Source organism: Manduca sexta, chromosome 28, assembly GCF_014839805.1.
Source record: "Manduca sexta isolate Smith_Timp_Sample1 chromosome 28, JHU_Msex_v1.0, whole genome shotgun sequence".
In the NCBI taxonomy this organism is placed as follows: Eukaryota; Metazoa; Arthropoda; class Insecta; order Lepidoptera; family Sphingidae; genus Manduca; species Manduca sexta.
Window position 1 is genome coordinate 7,832,485 of NC_051142.1, and position 24,980 is coordinate 7,857,464.

General features: G+C 34.6%; 1 protein-coding gene across 1 annotated transcript; it reads right to left on the bottom strand.

Moving 5' to 3' along the window:
- Positions 1 to 3,702: 3,702 nt before the first annotated feature.
- LOC115450646 (multidrug resistance-associated protein 4) lies at positions 3,703 to 18,746 on the bottom strand. Its single transcript, XM_037444612.1, is given in 26 exon segments — positions 3,703 to 4,021; positions 4,421 to 4,581; positions 4,693 to 4,815; positions 4,892 to 5,014; positions 5,596 to 5,723; positions 5,955 to 6,128; positions 6,273 to 6,396; positions 6,582 to 6,688; positions 7,276 to 7,506; positions 9,364 to 9,573; positions 10,425 to 10,477; positions 10,608 to 10,849; positions 11,321 to 11,431; positions 11,510 to 11,677; positions 11,754 to 11,891; positions 11,962 to 12,126; positions 12,204 to 12,376; positions 13,346 to 13,498; positions 13,602 to 13,728; positions 13,810 to 13,985; positions 13,988 to 14,006; positions 14,339 to 14,436; positions 14,513 to 14,738; positions 14,916 to 15,120; positions 15,336 to 15,467; positions 18,335 to 18,746. Coding segments are annotated over 26 exon segments (4,047 nt in total). The 5' UTR covers positions 18,538 to 18,746; the 3' UTR covers positions 3,703 to 3,744.
- Between the last annotated feature and the right edge of the window lie 6,234 nt (positions 18,747 to 24,980).

Sequence of the window (24,980 nt, forward strand, 5' to 3'; positions counted from 1 at the left end):
GTTACAAGAAATCGAATCGGTTACGCATTAATACATCCCCAATTGATTAGTAACCGAGCTGTTAAAAGTTAAATAAGTAGTTGGACGAAGTATAATCGCGACAACGTCCAAACATTTCCGAACCCTTGCACAATATGATACCGACAGTTACGCAATGCTTTGTAGTTCAGCAAGTTTCTTCATTTTTGGATTAATTACCACCCGTAAGGTACATTATCTTAAATAAAACTACGAAACTTACCATAAATTAGTAAAGCTCAAAAATGTGCTCATTGAGTCACTCTACTCGTGTACAATTTCATCTTAATAATATTATAAAGGTTGTTAAAAATCTTTGAACTTTTTCCGAAATAAACACAGAAACCGCTGAACAGATATATATTGTCATATATAGAGACCAGGTCCTGAAAGTACACAGTATGACTTGAAAAGAATTATAATAAATTTCTGATTTGTTTTATTTCTTTATTATTATACCACAATATAAAATTCGTTTTCGTTTTAATTACATTCTGTATAAGGATTAAGCATAAATAATAACGTATTTGATACTTGCACTGTCATTGTGTTATTAGTCATGAGTTTAAGTATTATCAATTTGATAAGTGACAATCTAATTTGTATCAAACAAAATAATACATAAAGAGCGTGTCGTCAAAAACTCTATGTCTGTTTGAGCGTCAATGTACAAAGTTCGCTTGTGATTCAACTTCAGCACGTTATACTTAATCAGATGTGTCTATCTATATGCAATAATGTCGTCATTACAATGCGCTTTATTATTTATGTAATATACTCATGTGCGCTTTTGTCTTTTTAATGAATTGGTGAGTTATGACTTATGCGAAATATGATTGATGCAACATTACAATACTTTCAAACTTATTGTACACTAGCTATTGCTCGCGACTCCGCCACCGTGACATATTTTCGGGATAAAATAAGCCTATATTTTAAGTTATACTCCTAGCAACACATTAATTAAAAATGCATTGAATCCCATGCAGTAGTTTTCGTGTGATGCGTGTACACACATACAAGCAGATAGACAGGTAAAAATTCTATAAACTTTTATTTAGCTCTGTTGCTCTAATAAAGATTCCCGTAATTGTTTTTCTTCGATATCTTTAATGCACAGACATCAGCAAGATTTATATGTTCGAACAATTTTAGTAGGTCCATAGAAATCATGTGTGTAAGAATCTGTTCAGTTTCTACCGCATTGTCTATTTCTACCGTAAGCAGCAGTATACAATCACTATTGTGTTTCCATTTGAAAAATATTGTGGCACATTACGAGACTTGAAATCTTATGTCTGAGGCCCTTCGTCCACGAGACTATTGACAAGCGACTCGCGCTTTGAATGCTAACTTATCTTACAGTTGCTCGTAAGTAGCCGCCACATAATTTCGCTATGTTCCGCACAAACATTTTTGACAATGGTCACACGTTACTGTTCGTACTGGTATCTACGCTTTGCGAGTCGAATAAGCGTCTTTAAAAAATAGCAGCCGAACAAGAAGTAAACATCAATTTTATATTTTTTTTGACAGCTCAAGAAGGAATGAATGTTTACAGTCGACTTTTAGTCCACTTTGGGTATATGGGGGTTGGGATATAGGGTTAATTTTATATTAACTGGTTTTTTGTCAGAACGTACATACTTGCGGAAAAATCGCGACCTACTCATTGTTGTGTGTTGTGTTCCAGTTTGAAGGACATTGTAGCCAGTGTAAGTACTCGACATACGTAATGAGACTTAACATCAGGATGGCGAGCGCAGAAGAATACCAAACAATATTTAATTCAGAGCAATAAAAAAAAGTTTGAGACCCATGCAAACTTAATATATTTGCATCTCTTACCGACCAAAGCATATTTTACACTATCTCTTTCGATTGATTGTTCAGCATTATAAATGATGATTTCATGATGATGATTCACCAAAAGTATTTATTGATAGTGTTATCGATGAAATAAAAAATAAGTAGATGGATTTGATTTGTTTTCATAACTTTTGTATTGTATTAAGGCGATTTACACACTACCCCGCCACACGCGCGTGGTTGCAGGGATGTAGATTGGCATCATCATGCAGATCTTTTCGCACAAATGCGCGGTGGCCCAGGGTCAGCATTTACTGCAGCTCGGGGTGGTGATAATACTACTGTGTGCCATACCTTGCGCCTTGCCCCGAACCCACGCGCGGTGTCGCGTGATTCTCTGAATGTAGGCGCGTGAACTGTATCACTGGACATGAATGCGTGTTTTGTGTGTTGCACGACGCCTTTTTAATGCAAAAAGAGATAGTTACATACAACGTAAGAACACGCCCAGTAATAAATGAGAGTAATAGTAAAGAGGCACCCGATTTTAATAACTCCGTAGATACGATGCTTAAGATCGTAATGATAATGATAATGGGTGGTGCCCTACAAAAGGTCTTTAGTTAGAGGTCGCGCGAGGTTCCGTTAATTGTTCGATATCCCCCCCCCCCCCCCGTCCTTCAAGGTCGCCACTGTGATAAAAATTCGATCGTGTAAGTATTTCAATTATATTATGTTTGATTATATTTCATATTAGCATACATATAATAATAATAATTATCGTGACAGATTTTTCGTTTCTTTTGTGCTTTTACTGAATTATTTTTGGGTATATTATGTTAACGTTGTAACAAAGATGTTGATTTAATAAATAGTAATATACTGCTATAACATCTTATAAAAAGTAATATCGTGTTTTAATTTAAGTTGTTCAATCCCTATGTTTCACATAATGCGAAAACATATATTAGCAAATCCAACAGTAACGTAGTACCCCAGTTCCTCAAACCTTAGGTAGTTCATACAACTAATTTAAAGAAAAATATTGGATATTTGGAGTCTAGAGGTTATATGGTCGCTGTCAAAAGCAATTCGACCTCAGCGTATAAAGAGTGAACTGAATATACCTAATCAAGCGCTAAAGCAATGCGTCCAACCATCGTTTTTAGTTACTAGTAATTAGTACGCAATAACATGTCCTTCCTTCAAGATTATCAGCTTCGGATATGATTTATATTCAATGTAACAACGATAATAATTATAAAGACTCTAAATAAATAACGCATGATTAAGCTGAACACATTTCATAATGCTTTTAGGATAAACAGTATGTTTTGGTACAAACTCCGTGCGCGCATACAATACATAACTAAACCGCCTTCAAAACCACTAAAAACCCAAAAATTGATTTAACAGAACAGATATACTGATTAACAATTTTGCAGTCTGTAACTTATTTAAATATAAAATTATTTTTATACATTTGTTATTTATATCTAGAATTTTTCTATAATACGCACAGTTCAAGAAGAAATGTAGGAAGTTTTTTTAGGTACGGGTATAGACAAAACGCTGTCGATAATTTTATCAATAGATATTACATTTAAAATGGCTTAATAAAAAATAGCCCCCAACCACGAACTTCTACCATAATAGTGAGAGTATATTTTAGCAATTATATATCGCTTACCAGTAAAACAAAACATCATGAGAATACCAATTTACCTTAGAATCCCGCATAAGAATTTCGCAGGTATGGAAATTTGCCAATACGCACAAAGCTTGCATGATGGACTAAGGCTAGGCTAAACTAAGTCTCGGTAGCTTAAAAGGCCACTGCCCAGTAGTGGACATTATATAAATAAAAAAATAATCTTTATCTTAAATAATTTAATTATCACAATTCACAACATTAACTTATTTTTCTGCATCAGGATAATCACTTAAATATTTATTTTTGGCAACATCTTTGAGTACTCTAGTCATGCTTTCTCCAGTCTCGCGTACCATAGAGCTGAAACTGCTGTTGGGGTCACTGAGTAGAATGTGAGGGTGATCGAACTCCACAACGGATCCCTTGTCCATGACCAGCACGCGGTCCGAGTCCATGATTGTGTTCAGTCGATGCGCGATCGTGATCACTGTGCACGTCGCGAACTGGCGACGTATCGTCTTCTGAATTAACGCGTCCGTTCTAGAAGAGAACAGCAATTGGTTTTAAAGTAATAAGATTTATTTTAGTTTAACAATAAATTAAAAACTCAGCGGGCTTTGCCACTGCGTTCGTGGAGTTTTTTATACGTCCACTCATAAGCCTCTAAATGTTAGTTTATTACATGGAAAAGTAGATTAAAGATAACTAATTAGATAATCAATAAAAACAATAACTTAACAGTAAGAAATATTATGAGATGTTGAAACACAAATTTTATTGTGATTTTATAGTAGGCAGGTTTGTAGTAGGTACAGTTTATAGGTGTACAATACGAAGGGATAAAGGAGCTTGCGGATCTCTTGTCGATATGTGATCACTGTTGCCTATAAACACGCGAAATACTATAAACATTATAAATGAACATATAACATTACTTACTGAGGATCAACATTAGCAGTAGCTTCATCCATCACAAGGATCTTATTCGACCGCAGTATCGCCCGAGCCAGACACACCAACTGACGCTGTCCCATGGAGAAATTACTGCCTCCTTCGGTAACTTTGTAATCTAGTGCGGGTACCACTTCTTTAAGTTCAACCTAGACAAATTAGTAAGTTTAACAACCTATTTATTTTCATATCATCTTTACGAAATGCACTCGATATTATTTCATGTGTAGGTACATTTAATGGGAACTTATTTTTTATACCTGTTCCAAAGCCCGCCAAATTTCGTCGTCACTGTAGCTGTTAAACGGATCCAAATTGTATCGCAGAGTAGCCGAGAACAGCACCGGCTCTTGAGGGATGATGGATATCTTCGACCGCAGCCGCTGTTTGTAAAATTTAGTTTTAGTCACAAGTGCGGTAAATGAAAACTTATCTAGAATTGTTAATATTATAATTTACCGCTTTAGCAATGCCGTCAGTATCGAGTCCGTCTATTGTGATTGATCCTTGAATATTATACAATCTGAATAGCGCTGATATTAACGAAGATTTTCCAGCACCGGTTCTTCCTACAACACCCACCTGAAAGTTTAAATTATACCTCAACGACTTATTGCATATACAAATATTAGAGATTTAGTAATAAACGTAAAGTAATTTAAACTGTTGATCCGGGTTAGACTATGTAGGTACATACATGACGTTAATCCCGTATTGTACACGACCATTATTTTTTTTTATTTATTTTTAGTAAGTAATATAGACACATACTCTCACACTTATGGATCTAATAATGACAGTCTCACGTACTATGCTGTAAAACATATTTTTATTTCAATAACGGCAGGTATGTACTATGTTGTTGTAATGTCTTTAAAAGCAAAGTTGTAATATGCATCTATTTATTTTTAAACTATCGTCAATGTGTTACCGGTAAATAGTAATGTGGTGGTAAACCGTCAACACAATTTGTAAAGTAAATAATTGTACGATTTACTTTACACACTACACACTACACACTTAAATGGCGCATCTGTAACATGACTTACTTCTAACCCAGTCCTAGAGAATTTTTTATAATCTAACGAAATATTAAATTTGAGAAAATCAGTTTGTCTAGATTAGCAGTAAGGTTGGTGCATATATTTAATTCGATTACCAACCTTCCAACCTTCCTGGATTTCAAAGTTTAAGTTTTTCAAAACGGAAGGATCTTCAGGTCCGTAGTTTAAGAACACATTTCTAAACTCAATTTTTCCTTTTGGCGGCCAATGATCAGCAGGCTTGATAGCTGTAAATTAAATTTAAATTACGATAATAAACCTATGTGACTACTTGCAACAACGCAACAAACGGATAGTAGCGAGTTCAAAGTAAATGTCTAGGGATATCACTCACTGCTGAGACTGCTTCATTACTGTGATCAAATGCGAGTTGCTAGACTTTACACTAAGTAGGTATATTATGTATTTACTATAAAAAGTCTCATAGGAAATAAAATACAAAATGATATATAACTCACGACCGTCATCCATATTGTCTTCCGTAGGTAAATGAGTGTATTCCAACACTCTCTCAACAGCGGTCATTTGTCCCAAAAAGTCGGCAGTGAAGCGAGCAGCCATTTGAAGCATCATTGTTAGAATCATCGATTGACTCACGGCTAACCCCACGCTGCCGACAGGAATAATGGTACCTGAAAATATCAAATTATTAAAGTTTTTGCGATGTGTTTATAAAGATTAATTAAGGTATTTTATCTAGTGTTCCACTATAGAAGTGGTACTGCAAAAAACAGGCTACAGCCAAACGATACACGATAAAAATACAAAATACTTACTAAAGTCAATCCCAAGGAAGATACCCAATATAATACCGAGGTATACGAGGCAGAGTGCGTCCAAATACAAACCAAATGCGTTTGCACCACCGACAAATGTATAAAACGCACTCGAGTGGAGATTCTGAAATTAAAAATACTTAAATTACTTAAGGATATTTTTCCCCGAACAGATGAATAATACAATACAGATTGGAAAATATAAGTCAACAAGGCCAACGTTCTTTTGAATATGGAGATTGCACATTAAATAAAAAGAAGCATGTGCATAAAGCTGCAAGCCTAGAATCTAATAAGTAGCATCCTCACCTGTGCACTATCAAACATATTGAGCAGTCTGTTTTGAGAGTTTGAACTTCTTATAGTTGATAATCCTGATAATGTTGAATTAATCATACCAAACACAGGACTTTTTGCTGTTTACCGGAAAAAAATAAACAATTTTATTTATTGCAATACAGGGTTTTTAAAGTGTACCGTATAATACATAAACTTGATAGTATGTTTGTTGGAAGTTTTTATGCACTGTTCATGGGAAACTGTGTAATTAGTAGTGTAGAAAATTAAATGCTAGAAAGCCACAAAAGAATATAATATATTTGATAGAAATAAGTTTTTAATGCAATGCAGGAATACCCGATACCAAAAATAACCCCGTATTATATACTATTCCACTGTTGGTCACTGGCCTCCCTTACTACTGGAAAGGATTCAAGTATATATTACTTTTCAAAAGTTTTAAATTTAATCATAAAATCTGAAAAATAATAATTCCTAAACAAGGTTGTTACGTCGAAAAGATTCCAAACGATCAAGTACTAAGCTATCACTACCCCCAATAGACTACATGTGCCAAACGATTCGGAGGCTTGTTGCTGAACCTTAACCCTCCCTTTTTTTCCACAACCTATATATACTGTCGATAGACCAAGGTGGCGGACATATATTATAAAATATAGTTAGGGCTATACGTAATTTCATGATCAATAATATAATTACTTACTCGTTCCTTCTAATCTTTTTACAGCCTGTGCAGCATTCAGGTACCATTTTAAGAAGAAAATAAATATAATCATTAATATGACGGTGGGTATTAGCGTCCAGGGTAAAGCAATGGCATTCAAAACAAGAATACTTGTCATTGACAAATACATTTGTACTGTTTCCAAAATGCTACGCGGCAGGAACTCGTCCATAGCGCCCAAATCTTTGGAGAATCGATTCAACACTCGACCTAGAAAAGAATATTAAAATCAACATATTGATGTAGGAAATCCCACAGAAAATGTGGGTAAATACATTTTTACACTTTAACTAACTTATACAAAATACATATATTGTGAAGAAATACGTATGTACTTAAATACCCAAGTATTTGGGAAGTAAAAATAAAGCTATTTTGACTATATATTATATTTGAATATTAATATTTGGTACAAATTGCTAGTAAATGTTTTTAATCGACTTCAAAAAAAGGAGGAGGTTATCAATTTGACGTGTATTTTTTTTAGTGCTTGTTGCCTCACAACTCGGTCATTTATGAACCGATTTGTAAAATTAAATTAAAATAAAAAAAAAACAGAATAATGATGTCGTCCAAGTAAACGTCCTACGAAACTTGCTTTCTAGTGACGTTTTAAGTTTTGTTTTTGCATTGGGTTTGGTTGAGTCTACTTCATACATTCATACATATATAAAGCATCACACCTTTTACCCTTTTTAGGGGTGTGCAGAGGTGTAACTTATCAGTTCCATAGTCGAACCGTGAATGCAACACAACGATGCCATCGAGACAGACAATTATTTACCAACACAAAAAAGCAAAGAATAAAAAAAAATACAAAAAATTAAACCGCCTTCAAAACCCACTAAAAACAAAAAAATAATATAACCTAACAGGTATCAAAACTACTAGGTAAGCTTCTTAAATAACAAATGTATGAAAGTACTGTTTAAAATCAGTGTCCGACTCCAAAATTAGAACTAGCAATTACCTATTAGGTTAAATTATTGATCAGAACTGAATATTAATAGTATTAGACCTTTAATTTAGTCGGAGCAATTATTCCTGCCAATAAAATTGTTTTTTGAGTTTCTTTCAAAAGACTCGTATATGTCAAAAAGGGCAAGAATTGCCTCTCAATCACATAATATGTTCGGACGGGGTAGTTTTTAAGCAATAATTGCGTACGATTCTTAATGAAGCTTGATGCCCTTAGCAAACTTATCTTGCAAATACTTTACATTTATTGCATATTACAAAAAAAATGGCATAAAAGTTATTATCTTTCGACGAAAATATCGCCAGCGCGTGACGTCAAAATGACAATTGCATTTTGTGCAAGTCATACAAATAAATTTCAGTTACTGCGGTGGACGGGCGCCCTACGTTGGGGGTACTTAGCGTCTTGCGATATTTTGTTTGTTATCAGTTGCGTCAAGCCAATAGTTTTTGTGCCCTGTGGATCAGGGGCATTTAAAGATTTCCGCCACGGTACCGCTTGTTGTTTGAGGCCACTAATTGGTACCTTAAGAGTGACGCGGGGCGAGCTACGGAGGACTCTTCGTTGCTTTATTACATTAAACAATACCGAAACGGACGGCAATGCGAGTAGTTGGCCTCACGTTGTCGTAAACGCTATGGAGTCGTTCAGAGTATGGGGGCTCCTTTTAGCCTCTACTTTTTGAGATGAACCGCCATAGGGTACAGTGCCTTTGAGTACGTGAGCCCTTAGAGTCCCTAACGGACGGTCCCACGCATTTATCTTAGCGCCGCAGGATATCCCGAGCCGTGTAATACCTTCGGCGTGAAGGTCTCCGCGAGTTTTGGTCACTTTGCCGGTATAGGGTGTGCAGTTTTAAGGACTCGGCCCCACGCTCGCTCGAATGACGCCATACTTGACGTCAACATTACCGCTCCACTTATTTCCCTAGTGATGATAGCGATAACGCGTTTGTACTCATGGCAAAAAAGGGCGATGCTAGGAAGTATTATATAATCTAATTCTGATTTTCCCTAAAAATTGAATTTCATGTCAACATGATTATTAATAATATTAATTTCGTCAAGTAAAATAATACTATTACTTACCAGAAGGATTGGTGTCAAAAAATCTCATAACTGATATAATTAGTTTCTTGTATACTGTGTTGTGAAGGTTTTCCGATGCTTTCATTGTCATTATTACAAAATTTAGAATTCTAATATGCGATATAACAATAAGTCCTATTACTACACTCCCATACACAATTAGATATTGGCCAGTAGTTAGAGATCCCATTACAATACCCAAACCCGAATCTGGAAAATACAAAATAGTTTAGTATTGGTGTAAAAAAATGCAAAGGACTTTTCGAATAAACCATTGGTTGGAATAAATAAACCTTGAATATAGTGTAATATAATATCAGCCCTATATTATATACTGTCCCACTGTTGGGCGCGGGCCTCCTCTATGACTGAGAGGGAATAGGCCTTAGTCCACCACGCTGGCCTAGTGCGGATTAGTAGACTTCACACACCCTCGAAAATTCCTAATGGAGAATTTCACAGGTGTGCAGGTTTTCTCACGATGTTTTCCTTCACCGATAAAGCAAGCGATTATTCACAAAGAATACACACATATTTATTTAGAAAAGTCAGAGGTGTGTGCCCTTGGGATTTGAACCTGCGGACATTCGTCTCGGCAGTCCGTTCCACACCCAACTAGGCTATCGCTTTTTTAAATACTTAAACATATATTTTATTTGATTATATACTATAAAGTCTACAACTGTGGCCTTACCTCTTAAAGACCTAAATAACGTAAGATTGAATTTCTGAAATTGTGTGCCCTTGGGATTTGGACCTGCGGACATTCGTATCCACAGTCCGTTCCACAACCAACTAGGATATCGCCGCATAAATATGAGTTAAACCTAAACCTTGAATATGAGTTTAAGATTTAAAATGTTATTGCTATACTCCTTAGAAATTTTAATTATAATCTTAGAAAACGTTTTAAATTCAAATTATCTTAAACCTCTCAGTACACACCATGTGTAATTCATATGGTGCCACTAGACCCAGGAAGCTATATAGCTTAGCATATGCTAACACTCTACTACTGTGAAGCAAATTTGTGCAAACATTATATTTAAAAAAAAACGTACCAGGCTCCTCTCCTTCACCTAAAGATTGCTCGTATTGATCCACCTGGTTGGTCCTAAAAGTATTGTCAGTTTACATATTATTCATTGTAAGGTGTTGGTAAGCTACGATTTAACAATAGGAATATAGGATAAACGATTGTGTCATTTAGTTTCCTGTACGAAATATTTATAGTAATGCCTTACCAATAACTAAGCCAGTAGTCAGCCATGGTTGCAGAGGCTTGTGTTATCAACAACGTCAGTAAAGCCAAGAACACTATGAACCAGGAGCCGACGGATGTCAGGTATTTGTACACCACTTCCCATTTTAGGTTTCCTTTAGTTCTTTCTTCTGACGTTAAAACCTGGGCTTTTTCACCTTCCGGTGTATCTCCACTCTTTGTTGAGATCTTGGATATGCCTCGCTGTATTGATGGTCTTTTACCCTAAAGTAGAAAGATCCATACTCGAGCTTAGTCTTTATTATTATTGTAATATGCCCAACACCAAAATAATAGCATTTAATATTTTGTTGCACATTTAAAAAAGAAAGCTTGAATTAACAATTCCCTGGAACTAATAATTCCACATGACTGCATATGACTCGGTGAGACATTATCATATCAATATTATTTATCTATGCACTAAAATGGTTTAATGTCGAAAGACTTACAGAACAAACAGCAACAATAAACTATTACCTAAGTAACAGATAACTTTTATACATAAAAATGTATGTAGAACTGATTAACGCATCCGTATGCCTTTCCAGCAAAGAACTGCGTATTTAAAATATGTACTATCACGGTGAAATGGAATTTACATCCTATGTATATACGTTTGTCAATTATTATGACACAACAAAATCCAAATTACGGTTTTTAAAATTGATTACAGATAATGAAACTGTATCTTACCTCGCTGGCATCATTATCATCTTTATCACTTTCCTGATTTGATAACAATTTAGAAAACTCTTTTCCGGACTCAATTAGTTCATTGTACGTTCCAATATTTTCTATTCTTCCCTATAAATAAGTGTAAGTGATTAAACATTTTGTTCATATGTTATCCATATCTACTATATAATATTTGATAACACATACTTCATTCAACACAACAATGACGTCGGCAGCTTTCACATAATGAACCTGGTGAGTAACAAGAATGCACGTACGATCCTTTAGGTAGCCTCTTATACATCCGTCAAATAACTGTCTTCCCACATTTGCGTCCACAGCAGACAAAGGATCATCTAGTAAGTAAATATCAGCCTGTAATTATAATTCTCATATTATAAATCGCACTTTATTATGTAGGTAACTTAATCTTTAATTTTTTTATACTCACTTCCCGGTAAATAGCCCTAGCTAGATTAATTCTAGCTCTTTGTCCTCCTGACAACGAAACTCCGCGTTCGCCGACTAAAGAAAGATCGCCATATGGAAACTGCTTAAAATCTGGCAATAAACAACAAGTTTTGCATACCTGAAAAAGTTAAACATAATAAAAAAAATGAAATAATTTACATTTTTACTGCAGTGTATCATTTACGTACCTCCTGATACTTTCGGGCATCATAAGGCAGACCAAACAAAATATTTTCTCGCACAGTGTCTGGGAAAAGCCAAGATTCTTGACAGGCGTACGAAATCCTTCCTTTAATATTCACATTGCCTTCAGAAAGAGGTAACTCTCTAAGGATAGCTTGAAGAATAGACGACTAAAATGACAAAAAGAAAATGATAAATTTATGCTAAATCCAACAATATTCTAAAAGAGTGTGCGTTATTTTCTTACTTTGCCAGAACCGACAGGTCCAATGATGGCACAGAGTTTACCAGCGCCTAATCGTAAACTTATGTTTCTGAGTGTTAAATCAGCAGGGTCCGTAGAAGTTGTCCACGACGCGCTAATTCTATTCAGTTCTATTGCATATTGGCCAGCGAGAGACTCTCTGCGCGGATTTTGTTCTAGAATGTAAAAAAGAGAATCATTGATAGTTTTAGTAATAGGTTAGTTTCCTTTTTTTTTGGGGAACTGCCTTGGTTATCACCGGGGGTACCCTGCTAACGGTGTACAAGCGATCCACTGGCTTAGCAACCACGGCAGTCCCATGATGGGTTGATGGGCCTTACCAATCACTGCAGGCGCCAGCGGAAGGTTTGCTGACAGCATACAGCTACTCGGTCTTAGGACCCGAGAGGAAGAAGGGAGTGGATAGAGGGAAGGAAGAGAAGAGGAAGGAGTAGGAGTTATTAGGATTGTTGGAAGGGAACGAGGGGGGAAATGTTCACGAACCCTTATAGTCCTCACTGTGAACTTAGCAACCATGATATACATCTCGTGTGTATACACGAGATGTGTGCATAGGGTCGCAGCAAATATGACCCCATGTATGGGCATGCATTTGGTGTGGAGACCAAGCGCACAAGAATTGCCTCTCAGGAGGGTAGTTCCTTTGTTTGATTTTGTACATTATTTTATGTTTTGTAAAAGAAAATAACATGAAAAAGAATTTCTTTTATGAAATCAGCATCAATATTGGTTAAAAATTAAAGGAGTTATTAATTCTTGAAATATAGTTGTGAGCAAAAGTGAGAGCGTGGTGGAATTATTGCGCTATCTAATGCAAAGGCACGCAGTGTTATGGCCGATGACATTCCCTGACGTCACCAAACCTTTCCAACAAGCCTTAAAACATTTATTTTTGCGTGGATTTTGTAAGACACACTTTTTATAAGTATATTTACAAAATGAGTTAACAACCCTATTTACAAATATCCACACAAGAGCCGGATTGCATTTTCTCAAACTTCTAAGCAACCCCATTTAATAATTGAAACCAAACGTCCCAAGCGCAATATAATGGAAAATCTAGAGTTCAGAATAATGTTTATTAAAGTTCGTTTATATATTGAGATTTAAATAAAGTTACTTACCTATTGACTGTGTTCTCATAAAATTATCTTTTTTTGAATAACTTTGTGGCATAACTATATCCGTTTCTTTATTTTTACCATTTTTAGAATTAAAAGTGATTCTATTTATAATACCATTTGATTTCGGCGTCCGTGCCAAATCTTCTCTCTCCTCTGAAAATCATGAATACATGTATGTAAGGACTGGAACATTCATATAAAACTATTAAAAAAATTGAGCTAATATGAGATGAAGTACATAAATAAAAGAACTTACCCATTTCAAGGAAACTTTGAACACGTTCTAATGACACCAACATTTCAGAAAAACTAGCGATAGCTATAGGCAATATCATGGTAAGGTTCATTTGAATTATACTAAAATATTGTTGTATAGGATATATCTGAAAAAATATTAATATATAATTGCTTGCATTATCTAGTTCTTATTTATATACCAAAATGGCATATCCTGGAAAACTTACCAATGTTGCAGTGATTATATTGCCGGTGAGCACAAGGGTTAGCGTTGTGACGAACAGTATAGTGCGTTCTGTGAACAGCATAAATCCAAGGAATACACTCCGGATGAAGATGGATTTTCTCAAGGCCCGCATTTCTAACGCCCGTGCTGCCTTCACAACTAATTGGAAAGGTTTTCCCAAGCGTACATTTTTATGACCTGGAACATAAAAAATGAATGCTATTATATATAGTGCTATATGTTACAATCATAACTTGTATCGAAATGGAAACGTTACATTTTATATTGTTTAATCACTTGCTAAAGTTTAGAACTCCTACGCCCTGCTGACTGATCGCGAGCACTCTGTCGCTTGGCGACCAAAACATAGTCCGAATCGGCCAGGCACCCGGCGACTAAGTTGCGTATACTCCTATATTAAACTGAAAAAATCACTGTCGTCGTCAACCTAGTGGCCGGAGAGTAGTCAATAGTGCGTGATAGCTCTTAATGATTCTAGAGTAATGTTAACTGAGTATTTTTGTACATACCTGAATACCGTTTATGATTTCGCTCATCAATTTGATTCTTCTATCAGTTTTCTGTGCCACGTCTCGCCTAATAATAGCCGTCAATTTCGTTAACGCAGCTGTAATATAAAACCATAATTAATTGAACTCCTCGTAGACTTGTAAAAAAAATAATCATAAGATGTATTCAAATACCTTGTAGAGGAAGAATTAGTAAAATAACGAAAAACAATCCGACGAATGGAGCGTAGCCTGCGGCTACGTATAAGAAATAAAGGACAACAGCTGCTTGTATAGGAATCACCCAGAGATTGTGCAGAAACATGAAAGCGTAGTCAAATCTTGCAACGTCATTTGAAAGCAAATTGACTAGTTTGCCACCGGCGATGTCTCCTGAAGCTACTTGACTCATCCGCAACAACTACAAGAAGAATAAATTACATATAATAAGGACAGTGCGTCTATACAGTATATGAGAAACGACACCGATCCAACGAGAATATTGCAGTCATACATGATTCAATGCTTACTCAACATTAAAATATTCATAAATACAGATTACGTTTTCTACAAACATGATACAGTCTACGATACTTACTTTTCTGAAGATGAGTGAGGATGTCGCAACTTTGATTTTCAATCCGAATCGCGCCACGAATAACGAATTGTGGTGTTGGCACATCACGGCGACAAAATTAAGTCCCAACATAGCTAGCGCATAGAAACCAGCATCGTACCGAGTCATGTTGCTATCAACTGACCAGTAAGATAGGAGTTCGGCAAATAGCATAGGTTGCACTGTTCTGTATTTAAACAAAAATATATTGTTATAAACTATCTCGCATAATTTTCATATTTAAGTAATTTAACGTTAAAAATTTTACGGCGAATTCCTTAACTGACATTTTTATTTATTTTATTTTTTGATGAGGTGAAAATTCCGTTTTATCAAGTACTGCGAATACACAGCATAGTGTTAATTTCGGGTGGTCTAGTAATATACAAAAGAATTACAAACCGACAGACAGCCCCGGTTACTACGAACAAAGCTCCAGGCATGTAAGCCAACCAGTACGCCCGTCGCATCGCTTTCCATAATGATGGCTTCCTATTTTCTTTAGTTGCACGTTCATATTCTTCTAGCCAATATCTGTAACAATTATAATTAAAATAGCTCCTTCTCGCGACTTCGCCCGCGTGATAGAGTATTCCTGGATAAAATTCCCGCTACGTATTTTCCAGGAATAGCAAGTAGCCTATGTCCTTCATAGGATCCCAAATTATTTCCATACCATTTTTTTCTAAACAGGCAGAGAGATGCGGCAAGCGATTTTTTTAAATAATGTTTTAGTTTTTTTTAAGAGTAACAATTCCGTCCTACCGTAACTTTAACCGTTTTAAGCGCAGCGCACGCAACAAAAGCTCTCAGAAGAAATAAATTTTCACCGTTTTGATTATATAGCATATAGTCTTTCTCAATAAATGGGCTATCTAACACTAGAATATTTTTTCAATCCAAACCAGTAATTCCTTGAGATTAGCACGTTCAAACAAACAAGCTCTTCAGCTTTATAGTATGGATATATTAATACATTTAGATAGACGTTACTTGTCTTGGTTATGGTTGGAACCGCACTAGACGGACCTCCACAGCAGTTAGCGACTGCGATGGCATTAAAGTAATATATTAAGTTTAAATCGAAATCGAAGCTTTATAGGTTTTTTTTTCTTGTAGGGATATTTGTTGACAGCATGAATGGGTCAGCTCAGCTGGACTTATGTTACTCATTTATGCAATATTAACGTGAAGTTATAAATTACGTTTTGTATGATGAGTAAGAGCACACGGTACATAAATAACAAACTAAGTCGTCCCAGGTCCCAACCACTTCTCCTTTCCCGATCCTAATTCCTTTCTTTTAAAGCCGAAAGGCTTGCTTTCCAAAACTAGCTTGCCTGAGCTGACTTCTAAAACTATGTACTTATTTTACAAAAATCGACATCGTTACATTTCATACTCATGTAAAGTTGAATGTATTATAATTATTTGCATCAAGTATTCGATTTTTATTCATCATTGCTGAAAGTAAGTACCTATTTATCTGAGAATATTTACTATTATATGAAGCTGGCTACTTGAAAATACATAATCGTGAAAACAAATAGAAGAAAAGGAAACGGAAATATAGTAATATATTAATGTAGACAAGTAGGTAACTATGTCTATAACGTGGCTCTATTCATTTTTCTTCTTGGCGTATACCAATATCATGTTGAATTCTTTAGACTATACTATACATGGTAACTGATTGTTAGGTTATTTATCTTCTTACTTGCAATATGTATCAACTTGACGTTGTAAGCAGGTCGCACGCGATCCAATAAATACTTTAGTCTCGTATACAAGAGGCCGGCTAGGTAGGTACCACCGTTATGCCTATTTCTGCCACCAAGCAATATTGTTATCAGACGGATTTTCATATAGGGGGGCCTTATATATAGTTATATCACAGAGGTACTATCGAAGGTTTTATCGGACCGTGTGTAGCCAGCCTTTATAACACACGATTGAATAGATAAATGAGATAAGGTAAAAGAACAAGTTCATTCACACCCTTCAGTAAATGATATAATTATAATTATTGTTTGCGTGCGGCGTGCGTTTAAGGTGCGGCGATCCCAATGATTATTAAATTTTTGCGGATCTAATAATTTGAAAGATGATTATATGAAAATTGAGAATACTAAGTGAGGCATGCGCCATCTCTGCTATCAGCTACTAGATAGTTACTTGCACGAGAAACTGCTGTGATTTATAGCTTTAGCTGACAAAGTCAAATTCTAAACATTAGCTGACCAACTCACAAGATAAAGTTACCTATAAATATCGTAGATCGTACCAAACATATCTATATATATATATATATATAAAATTTGTTACTTGATGATTTATGAATCGATTTGGAATATTATTTATTTATTCGAATGAATGTATCTCCATACTAGTCCCATAAATTTTGTTTAAAATCTCTTCAATAATCTGATTTTAAAACTTAAGTAACTAGAATAATTAGTTTTCTTATGACGTTTTTAGTAGTGTTTTTGCGCTGAGTTTGGTTGAGTGTACTACTTACATACATACATATTTAATTATATAGCATGAGGTGTGACTCCTGAGCGCGATAGTCGTACCGTAAGCGTAATCCAACTACGCCATCAAGACAGTCTATTTTTACTACACGAAAACACTTATAACAAAAAATTAAAACACTTTGAAAAACAAAAAAAAATATTAACGTTACCTATAAACTGGTTACCAATCTTGGAGTCGATGACTAATTAAAATACGAAAACAATGTTTATTTTTTTTTATCGCAAATTGCGCGTACGAGGGCGTGTGACATGAGAGTCGACTACGGGTCGATCACTATTTATTATTAATCTATAAAACTTTAACTTATAGTCGTCGGTTATATCGTTAATTATGTCTGCTAACTAAATACTACTTGATACTGATAACTTAAAAATACGAACGCCCTTTGAAATAATTTGTCAAGGTGTTTAACATTTAATACAAGCGGATACCAATTATTTTTACCGCGTACTTATATAAATAAGTAACGCATTGAAGTATTTGTCTATCTATTATGAAATTACTATTTAACAAATTACACAAAATATTTTGAACTATTCTATGACAATTAAACGATTACAATTTTGCGCAGCGTGTGATATACTTTAAAACAACTATTAAAACCGGTAATTATTGAAAGTAAATAGTTAATTTCAATTATTGATAATTGAATTATTTATTTTATAATTCTTATGGATACCAAAATTCATAGATATCACGCAACTTGCATATACGTACTTCTTTAATATTGTAATATAACATGTGTTCCATTAGTTTATTTAATTACTATTAACACAACACTGAGTATGATGGGACCAACAATGAATGCACAAAGTGGTATTTTTTCATTAAACATTATAAGTACATTATTTAAAAGTACGTACCTTTCAAAATATGCCCCAAGTTGCTCAGAATCGTATTTATTTGTCGGAACAATAAGATCTTCTTCCTCCAAATCTCTTTTATTGCCAGTTAAAAATACTGGGCACATCCACCATACAAATAGAGAGGATAAAATATTCGGATTGTTTGGTTTCCTTTCCTTTGCCTTGTTTTCATCAGTTGTTTTTTTATCTCCGTTTTCCATCTTATTTATAATTTATTATATACGAGTAATTTAAATTAACTAACTATCTAAAAATAAATTGTGGGATAATATGCACTTCAGTTTTTGAATTTCATTGCGCGTGTATCGCCCCCGCACGGCGAACTAGTCCAGAAGGTGCTGAATTCCTAATATATTGTATAAAACGCCGCAGCTTTGTATCTAATCGTCAGCAACACCACTAATAACAATTATTATGCTATGAAGATATCATTGCTCGCTGTTTTAATAATTTATAGGTACTGTTAGCCTTTTAATAACGATTTTTGATTGTATAAAACCTGTTTTTTTTTTCAATTGGTGGTAGGTAAAATATTCCACATTTGCAAAAAAGTAAATTTTGTTCTTCATATTGATAAAATATTTTTTTTCATCCGTAAATGCATACAGAATTTCGTATCGCCAAAACTAAATAGTTACCTAATCACTAATCATGTATTCCAGTAAAACAGAAAATTCGTATTTAATTTCAAAAAATATGTTCAGCAAGTTTTTTATTTTCGGTTCAATACCACCCGCTAGTTACATTATCTCAAATAAAACTAGAAAACGGTGAAAGCTTCCAAATGTGCTCATAGAGTCATTCTACCCGTGACTTCATATGTCTTACGTTATAAATATATATACTGGTGGTAGGTCTCTCATATGTGAGAGTCCACATGAGTAGCTACTACCGCAATGTATAGACATTGCGGTGGTAGCTACTCATGCGGACTGGTGCTTCGCGGTATAAATAGTTATACCGCGAAGCACCAGTTTGTAGTTACTGTTGTGTTCCGGTTTGAAGGATACTGTATCCAGTGTAACTACTGGACATAATAAGACTTAAAATCTCATGTTTCAGGAGGGCGAGCGCAGTAGAATATCAAAAAATACTTTTTAATTCAGGCCGTTGGATGGTTTTTCTAATTTTTATGGGCGGTCTTATCGCTTACCATCAGGCGAACAACAAGCTCGTCTCGTCATTCAAAGAAATAAAAAAAAAGCAAAAGATTGTAAAAATATATGCATATTTTCCTAAGTAAACACAGAAACCGCTGAACATTTGTCATATAGACAGACAATGTTCTAAAAGTACACAGTACGACTTAAAAAGAATTATAAACTTCTGTATGCTTTTATTCCTGTATTTTTATCATACTTTAATATAAAAATCATTTTCGGTTTTAGTGCACTCTGTATATAAAGATTAAGCATAAATAATATGGTATGTAATGGCTCCGTTTTATATCAAGTCATTGTTAGTCATGAGTTTTAGTGTTATCAATTTGATAAATGACCAACCAATTTGTTTTAAATAAAATAATGCGTAAAGAGCGTATCTTCAAAAACTCTGTGTCTGTATGAGCGTGCAATGTACAATCATTTGCTTGTGATTCAACAATTTTTTTATTAATATTTATTTTATTCGAAACTTATACTTTTTATTTTATATCTACAGTTCGAGTAGATTATTGTTAAGTGTTATTTTCAGGAAGATAAGTATGGGACTTGCTTTTAGTAACGCTATATCAAAACGATTATGTATGATATTATCTTCATTTGTGGTTTTCTATTTTCAATTAATTGGTGAGTTATGATTTATGCGCGATATGATTGATACATCATTACAATACTTTCAAACTTATTGTACACTAGCTTGTGCTCGCGGCTCCGCCATTGTGAACATATTTTCGGAATAAAATGAAGCCTATATTTTAAGTTTTACCCCTAGCAACTTATCAGTTAACAATGCATTCAATTCCATGCAGTAGTTTTCGTGTGATGCTCGTTCAGACATACAAACAGACGGAAAGGCAAAAATTGTATAAACTGTTGTTTAGCTCAGTTACTTTAGTAAAACCTCCCCTAATTGTTTTCCTTCAATATCTTTAAGGTACAGACATCAGCAAGATTTTATTTGTTCGAAGAATTTTTAGTAGGTCGATAGAACTCATGTGTGTAAGAATCTGTTCAGTTTCTACCGCATTGTCTATTTCTACCGTCAAGCAGTAGTATACAATCACTATTGTGTTTCCATTTGAAAGACATTGTGGTACATTATGAGACTTGAAATCTTATATCTGAGGCTCTTCGTCCACGAGGCTATTGACAAGCGACTCGCACTTTGTATGCTGACTTATCCTACCAGTTGCTCATAAGTGGCCGCAATACAAATATATTAAACAGTATAGTAAGTTATAAACCGGACATCAGAACCAAATTTGTGTTCTAAAAGTTATTTCCAATGGGTAAAGAGTTCTTAGATTTAAAGCGGATATTGGTAAAATTGTCATACAAAAATATTGCACAAATGCGATGCTACTCAATCTACCGTGAAATAGCAGAACACCTATGTAAAATACAATAGATATTTTTTATATATTATACGGTAGATAGCACTCATTTGTATTCAGGGTTTACCATTGATATTTCTAAAGATATCGATAATTTGCTATCAATGACCAGTACATGTATGTATGTATTACGTATTTGTAGGAGTAATTTTACGATTTTCTTAAAATAAACATAATAATGAACGTGGGAGTTTAAATAAAAACAATAAAAAATAAAACCGACTTATAAAACTCAAAAACAAAAAATAAATATAACTAGGTGTATGTCGGGTGTATCATTCAATAACTATTACAACGAATTACTCAAATATTTTAAGGCGATACAATTTTTGTCGAAAGTTTTTTTTTTAAATACTTAAACATATATTTTATTTTTTTATATACTATAAAGTCTACGACTGTGGCCTTACCTCTTAAAGACCTAAATAACGTAAGATTGAATTTCTGAAATTCATTACGTAAATATTAAGTCAACATAAAAGCGATAAAAATTTCGACTTCTTATATAATAATATAATATCAGCCCTGTATTTATATACCGTCCCACTGCTGGACACGGGACTCCTCTACTACTGAATGTGATTAGGCCTTAGTCAACCACGCTGGCCTAGTGCGGATTAGTAGACTTCTCATACCTTCAAAATTCTTATAGGGAGCTTATAACGTATGCAGGTTTCCTCACGAGGTTTTCCTTCATCGTTATACCAAACGATCATTCATAAAGAATACACAGTACACACATGACTTTAGAAAAAGGCCTTTTGGATTTTGAACCTACGGATATTCGTTCGGGGAGTCCGTTTCACAACTAATTAGGCTATCGCAGCTCTACGTTTCTTCTTGTTACTATATAACTAAGTGGTACTGACACGATGCATATAATTTAGTTTACAGAATAAGTGATGCGACCGATGGTAGTTTTGATGTCGCAGATGAAAGCCAATTTTGGCCTATTGGCGACCTGTTTGTACGAAGCGAACTCATTTTTCATAAACTTTATTAGTATAGTTATGTGACGTTAAATAGATACATAATTAAATATACATACTATTAATTATTTAAATCGTATTATTGTGAAAATTTAATTCGTAATGAAACTGGATTTTTGTAGGTTATTTCTATGGCATAAGAAAAAAAAATATTGATAACATAAATCGATTGATTTCCACACTAGATCACTGTGAAAATAAAAAAGCTCTTCGATAGCAGATGGCGCTATTTATAATTTATGGAGAATTGTATAACACAAAGCTCAGAGCACAAAGTGACGTCTTGTCACACGGACGTTTTAAATATGACAGCGACTTATTATAATCATTTATTTTAATTTGTCCAGAGGACAGGAAGTCTTTGACCATACTGCCTAGTCTTACGTATGTCTTTTCATTAAACTTATCAAAGATTTTGAGTCAGTCAAAGTCAGAAAGTACATACTTATTTGCAGAAGATTCGTTAACTGTGATGTTATTGTAGCACAACATTAAAACGCCAGCGACTATACAACCACTAAATAACTAATAAGCGATCAGCTTCCGTCATCACATCTAACAAGCAAATTCAATGTAGCTTACTGTTCAATATCTTTAAATCAGACTAACCACATCACGCCGTTAACACTTCCGCGTTGGTGAATCATTAAATATTGTAGTGGCATTTTGCAATGTACGATGATGTGGTAAATATAGCCATACCTAATTCAAGTTTTCAGAAAAGAAGATGTCCAAAAACGGTTTTTTATTCGACAAAAATTTTAACCAAGATTTTTTATATTTATTTAGATAGAACGCTTCAAAACGAGCTTATTGAAATTATTCATGCAATTTGAAAGACCTCGGTATTTGAATTTTTTGTAATGTTATTTTATTTAAAAATTACACTTAAATGAACACTTTCAAAATATAGTTGCTACTTTAGGGACGCAACCCCAAAAAATAAAATTGTCAAAAATATAGTTAACTTCTCTAACCGCCAACGACATTTTTACTGCTACTCTGTTTTTTTTTTATTATTTTCTCTCTATATTCGTGAATGATCAAAGTGACGGCTGCTTATTTCAAAAAAATCTAGGGAATTACTCATTCCGCCATTTTTGACGAATCAATGAAGTTAGTTTTTGAGTTACTCGGCCAAGACATTTCTTTCTTATTTTGCTTATAAATACAGAGGTCTCAAATTATTCTTTTAAGGTTTCCAAGCTCCAAATTTTTGCCATTTTACTATCCGGTTAGTTTGAGGTTGGTGAGAATTTGTTGGAAATAAAGAACCAACACCCATACTTACGTACGCGTACATGTCCTTTGGTATGGAGATAGTTTGAGACCGCGGGAAGGTCATAGGCTACTTTCTACCCCGGGAAAATATGTAGTGATAATATTATCCCGGAAAACTCTCTCACGCGGGCGTAGCCGCAAAAAAAGCTATAAATTATATGAACCGAAGTATGTATTTTGATTAAGTGCACAAAATGTAAGTTATATAATACCATAAAACTGTTTAAAAATATATATCAATGAAACCCATTCATTACACATTGGCGTTGTTTATGACGACACACAAAAAAACTATTAATATCGATGTCGTAATCTCAAGGACCGTACCACATCAATTATGTAGCAAAAATAATTGCATGTTCATCATAGTACCTATCGAGGTGAAGTGACGTAGCAAGTTTCAGGAATATTGATATCCAATTATGCATCGATAGTTATTCGTCTACACAATTTTATTAAGCATTTTGTAACAATAGGTGAAAACATGTATTTATATACTCTAAGAGGGTTAGAGCTTGTTCAAATAAACCTAGATCTTGCAAGTGGCCTGACACTACTTATTTACTTTCTTGTCCAATCTGCGGTTCTATTATTGAGATGATAGTGAAAGTTTCGGAAAAGTTTACAGTATCTTAATTATTGTCCAAATACTTACAGATTGTGGCAATAATTGTACAATGATCAGATTATTTTTTATTTTTATAATGATGCCCAAGGGCGGAGAATTGGAATTTTACCAGCGATTTTTTTTAAGTCACAGTGATATCGCCTTTTTGTATTGTGATATATTTATTATTAATAAATCATTGGCAAAGGCCGAAGACATTAAACAGAATAATTAGTTAAAGACCGGACACCAGGACGAAATTGTGCACCAAAAGTAATAACCAATTGTCAATAAGCCCGCGTTGTCTTTTAAGATTTCCGTGTGATAAGATGTCACAGCGTCCTTAGATATTAATATGTACAAAAATAACATATTTACAAGTAATATGCCAGTATGCGCATCAAAAATGTGTAACTATTCCACGGTCTATTGATTAACCATCGCATGAGTGCAAAATTTTGTATTACAATCTTCCCAATATCAACTCTACATAATCTTAGAACTCTTTGGCCAAGGCTCTCTATTGTCGAATTTGTTGACGCTTGTAGATAAATTGACGGTCAAGTCAAAGTGAATGCATCGAACTCAAAAAGCTATCGAAATTGAGTCCGTGATGCCTTTTAGTAAAACCTGGAGCATCGTGAAGACGTCACCTTCCCATCTACAACGAATACTGTATAATATATTATGTAATATAATATATGGCTGAAATCCATAAACGATTGCTATCGTTAAATCGACCCGAAAATAAACGCAATCAGAATGAGTCATCTATTAGTAAGCTGCATGACTAACAATTTTCATTCTGATTAATCCATTTTCGCGATAAATTTCTATGGATTGTAACTTTTTATTGAATTTGGTCGGACGTAACATATTCGGGCATTTGTATTCCGTAATCAACTTGACTACATCCAGGAAGGCAGACTCGCTGAATTCTGGATACCGATAGAGAATGATACGACCTTCCTTGATCATCATTATAACATCAAGTTCAGTTAGCTGAGTCAGTCATTAAAAATGGCTACGCTACGGTCACGTCCTCGACGAGTGGCGAGAGATATAGCGAAGGGGCTGGAAAAAAGGAAGTGTAGATGGGTTCTCATGCGGTTTGCGCTTCCCGGCGCTCCATGTTTTGTTGTTTTTTTAATGTCTATCAAGGCAGCGGCAATATGAGCGCGGGTAGCCGGCCACAAACTTGCATTGAACGCA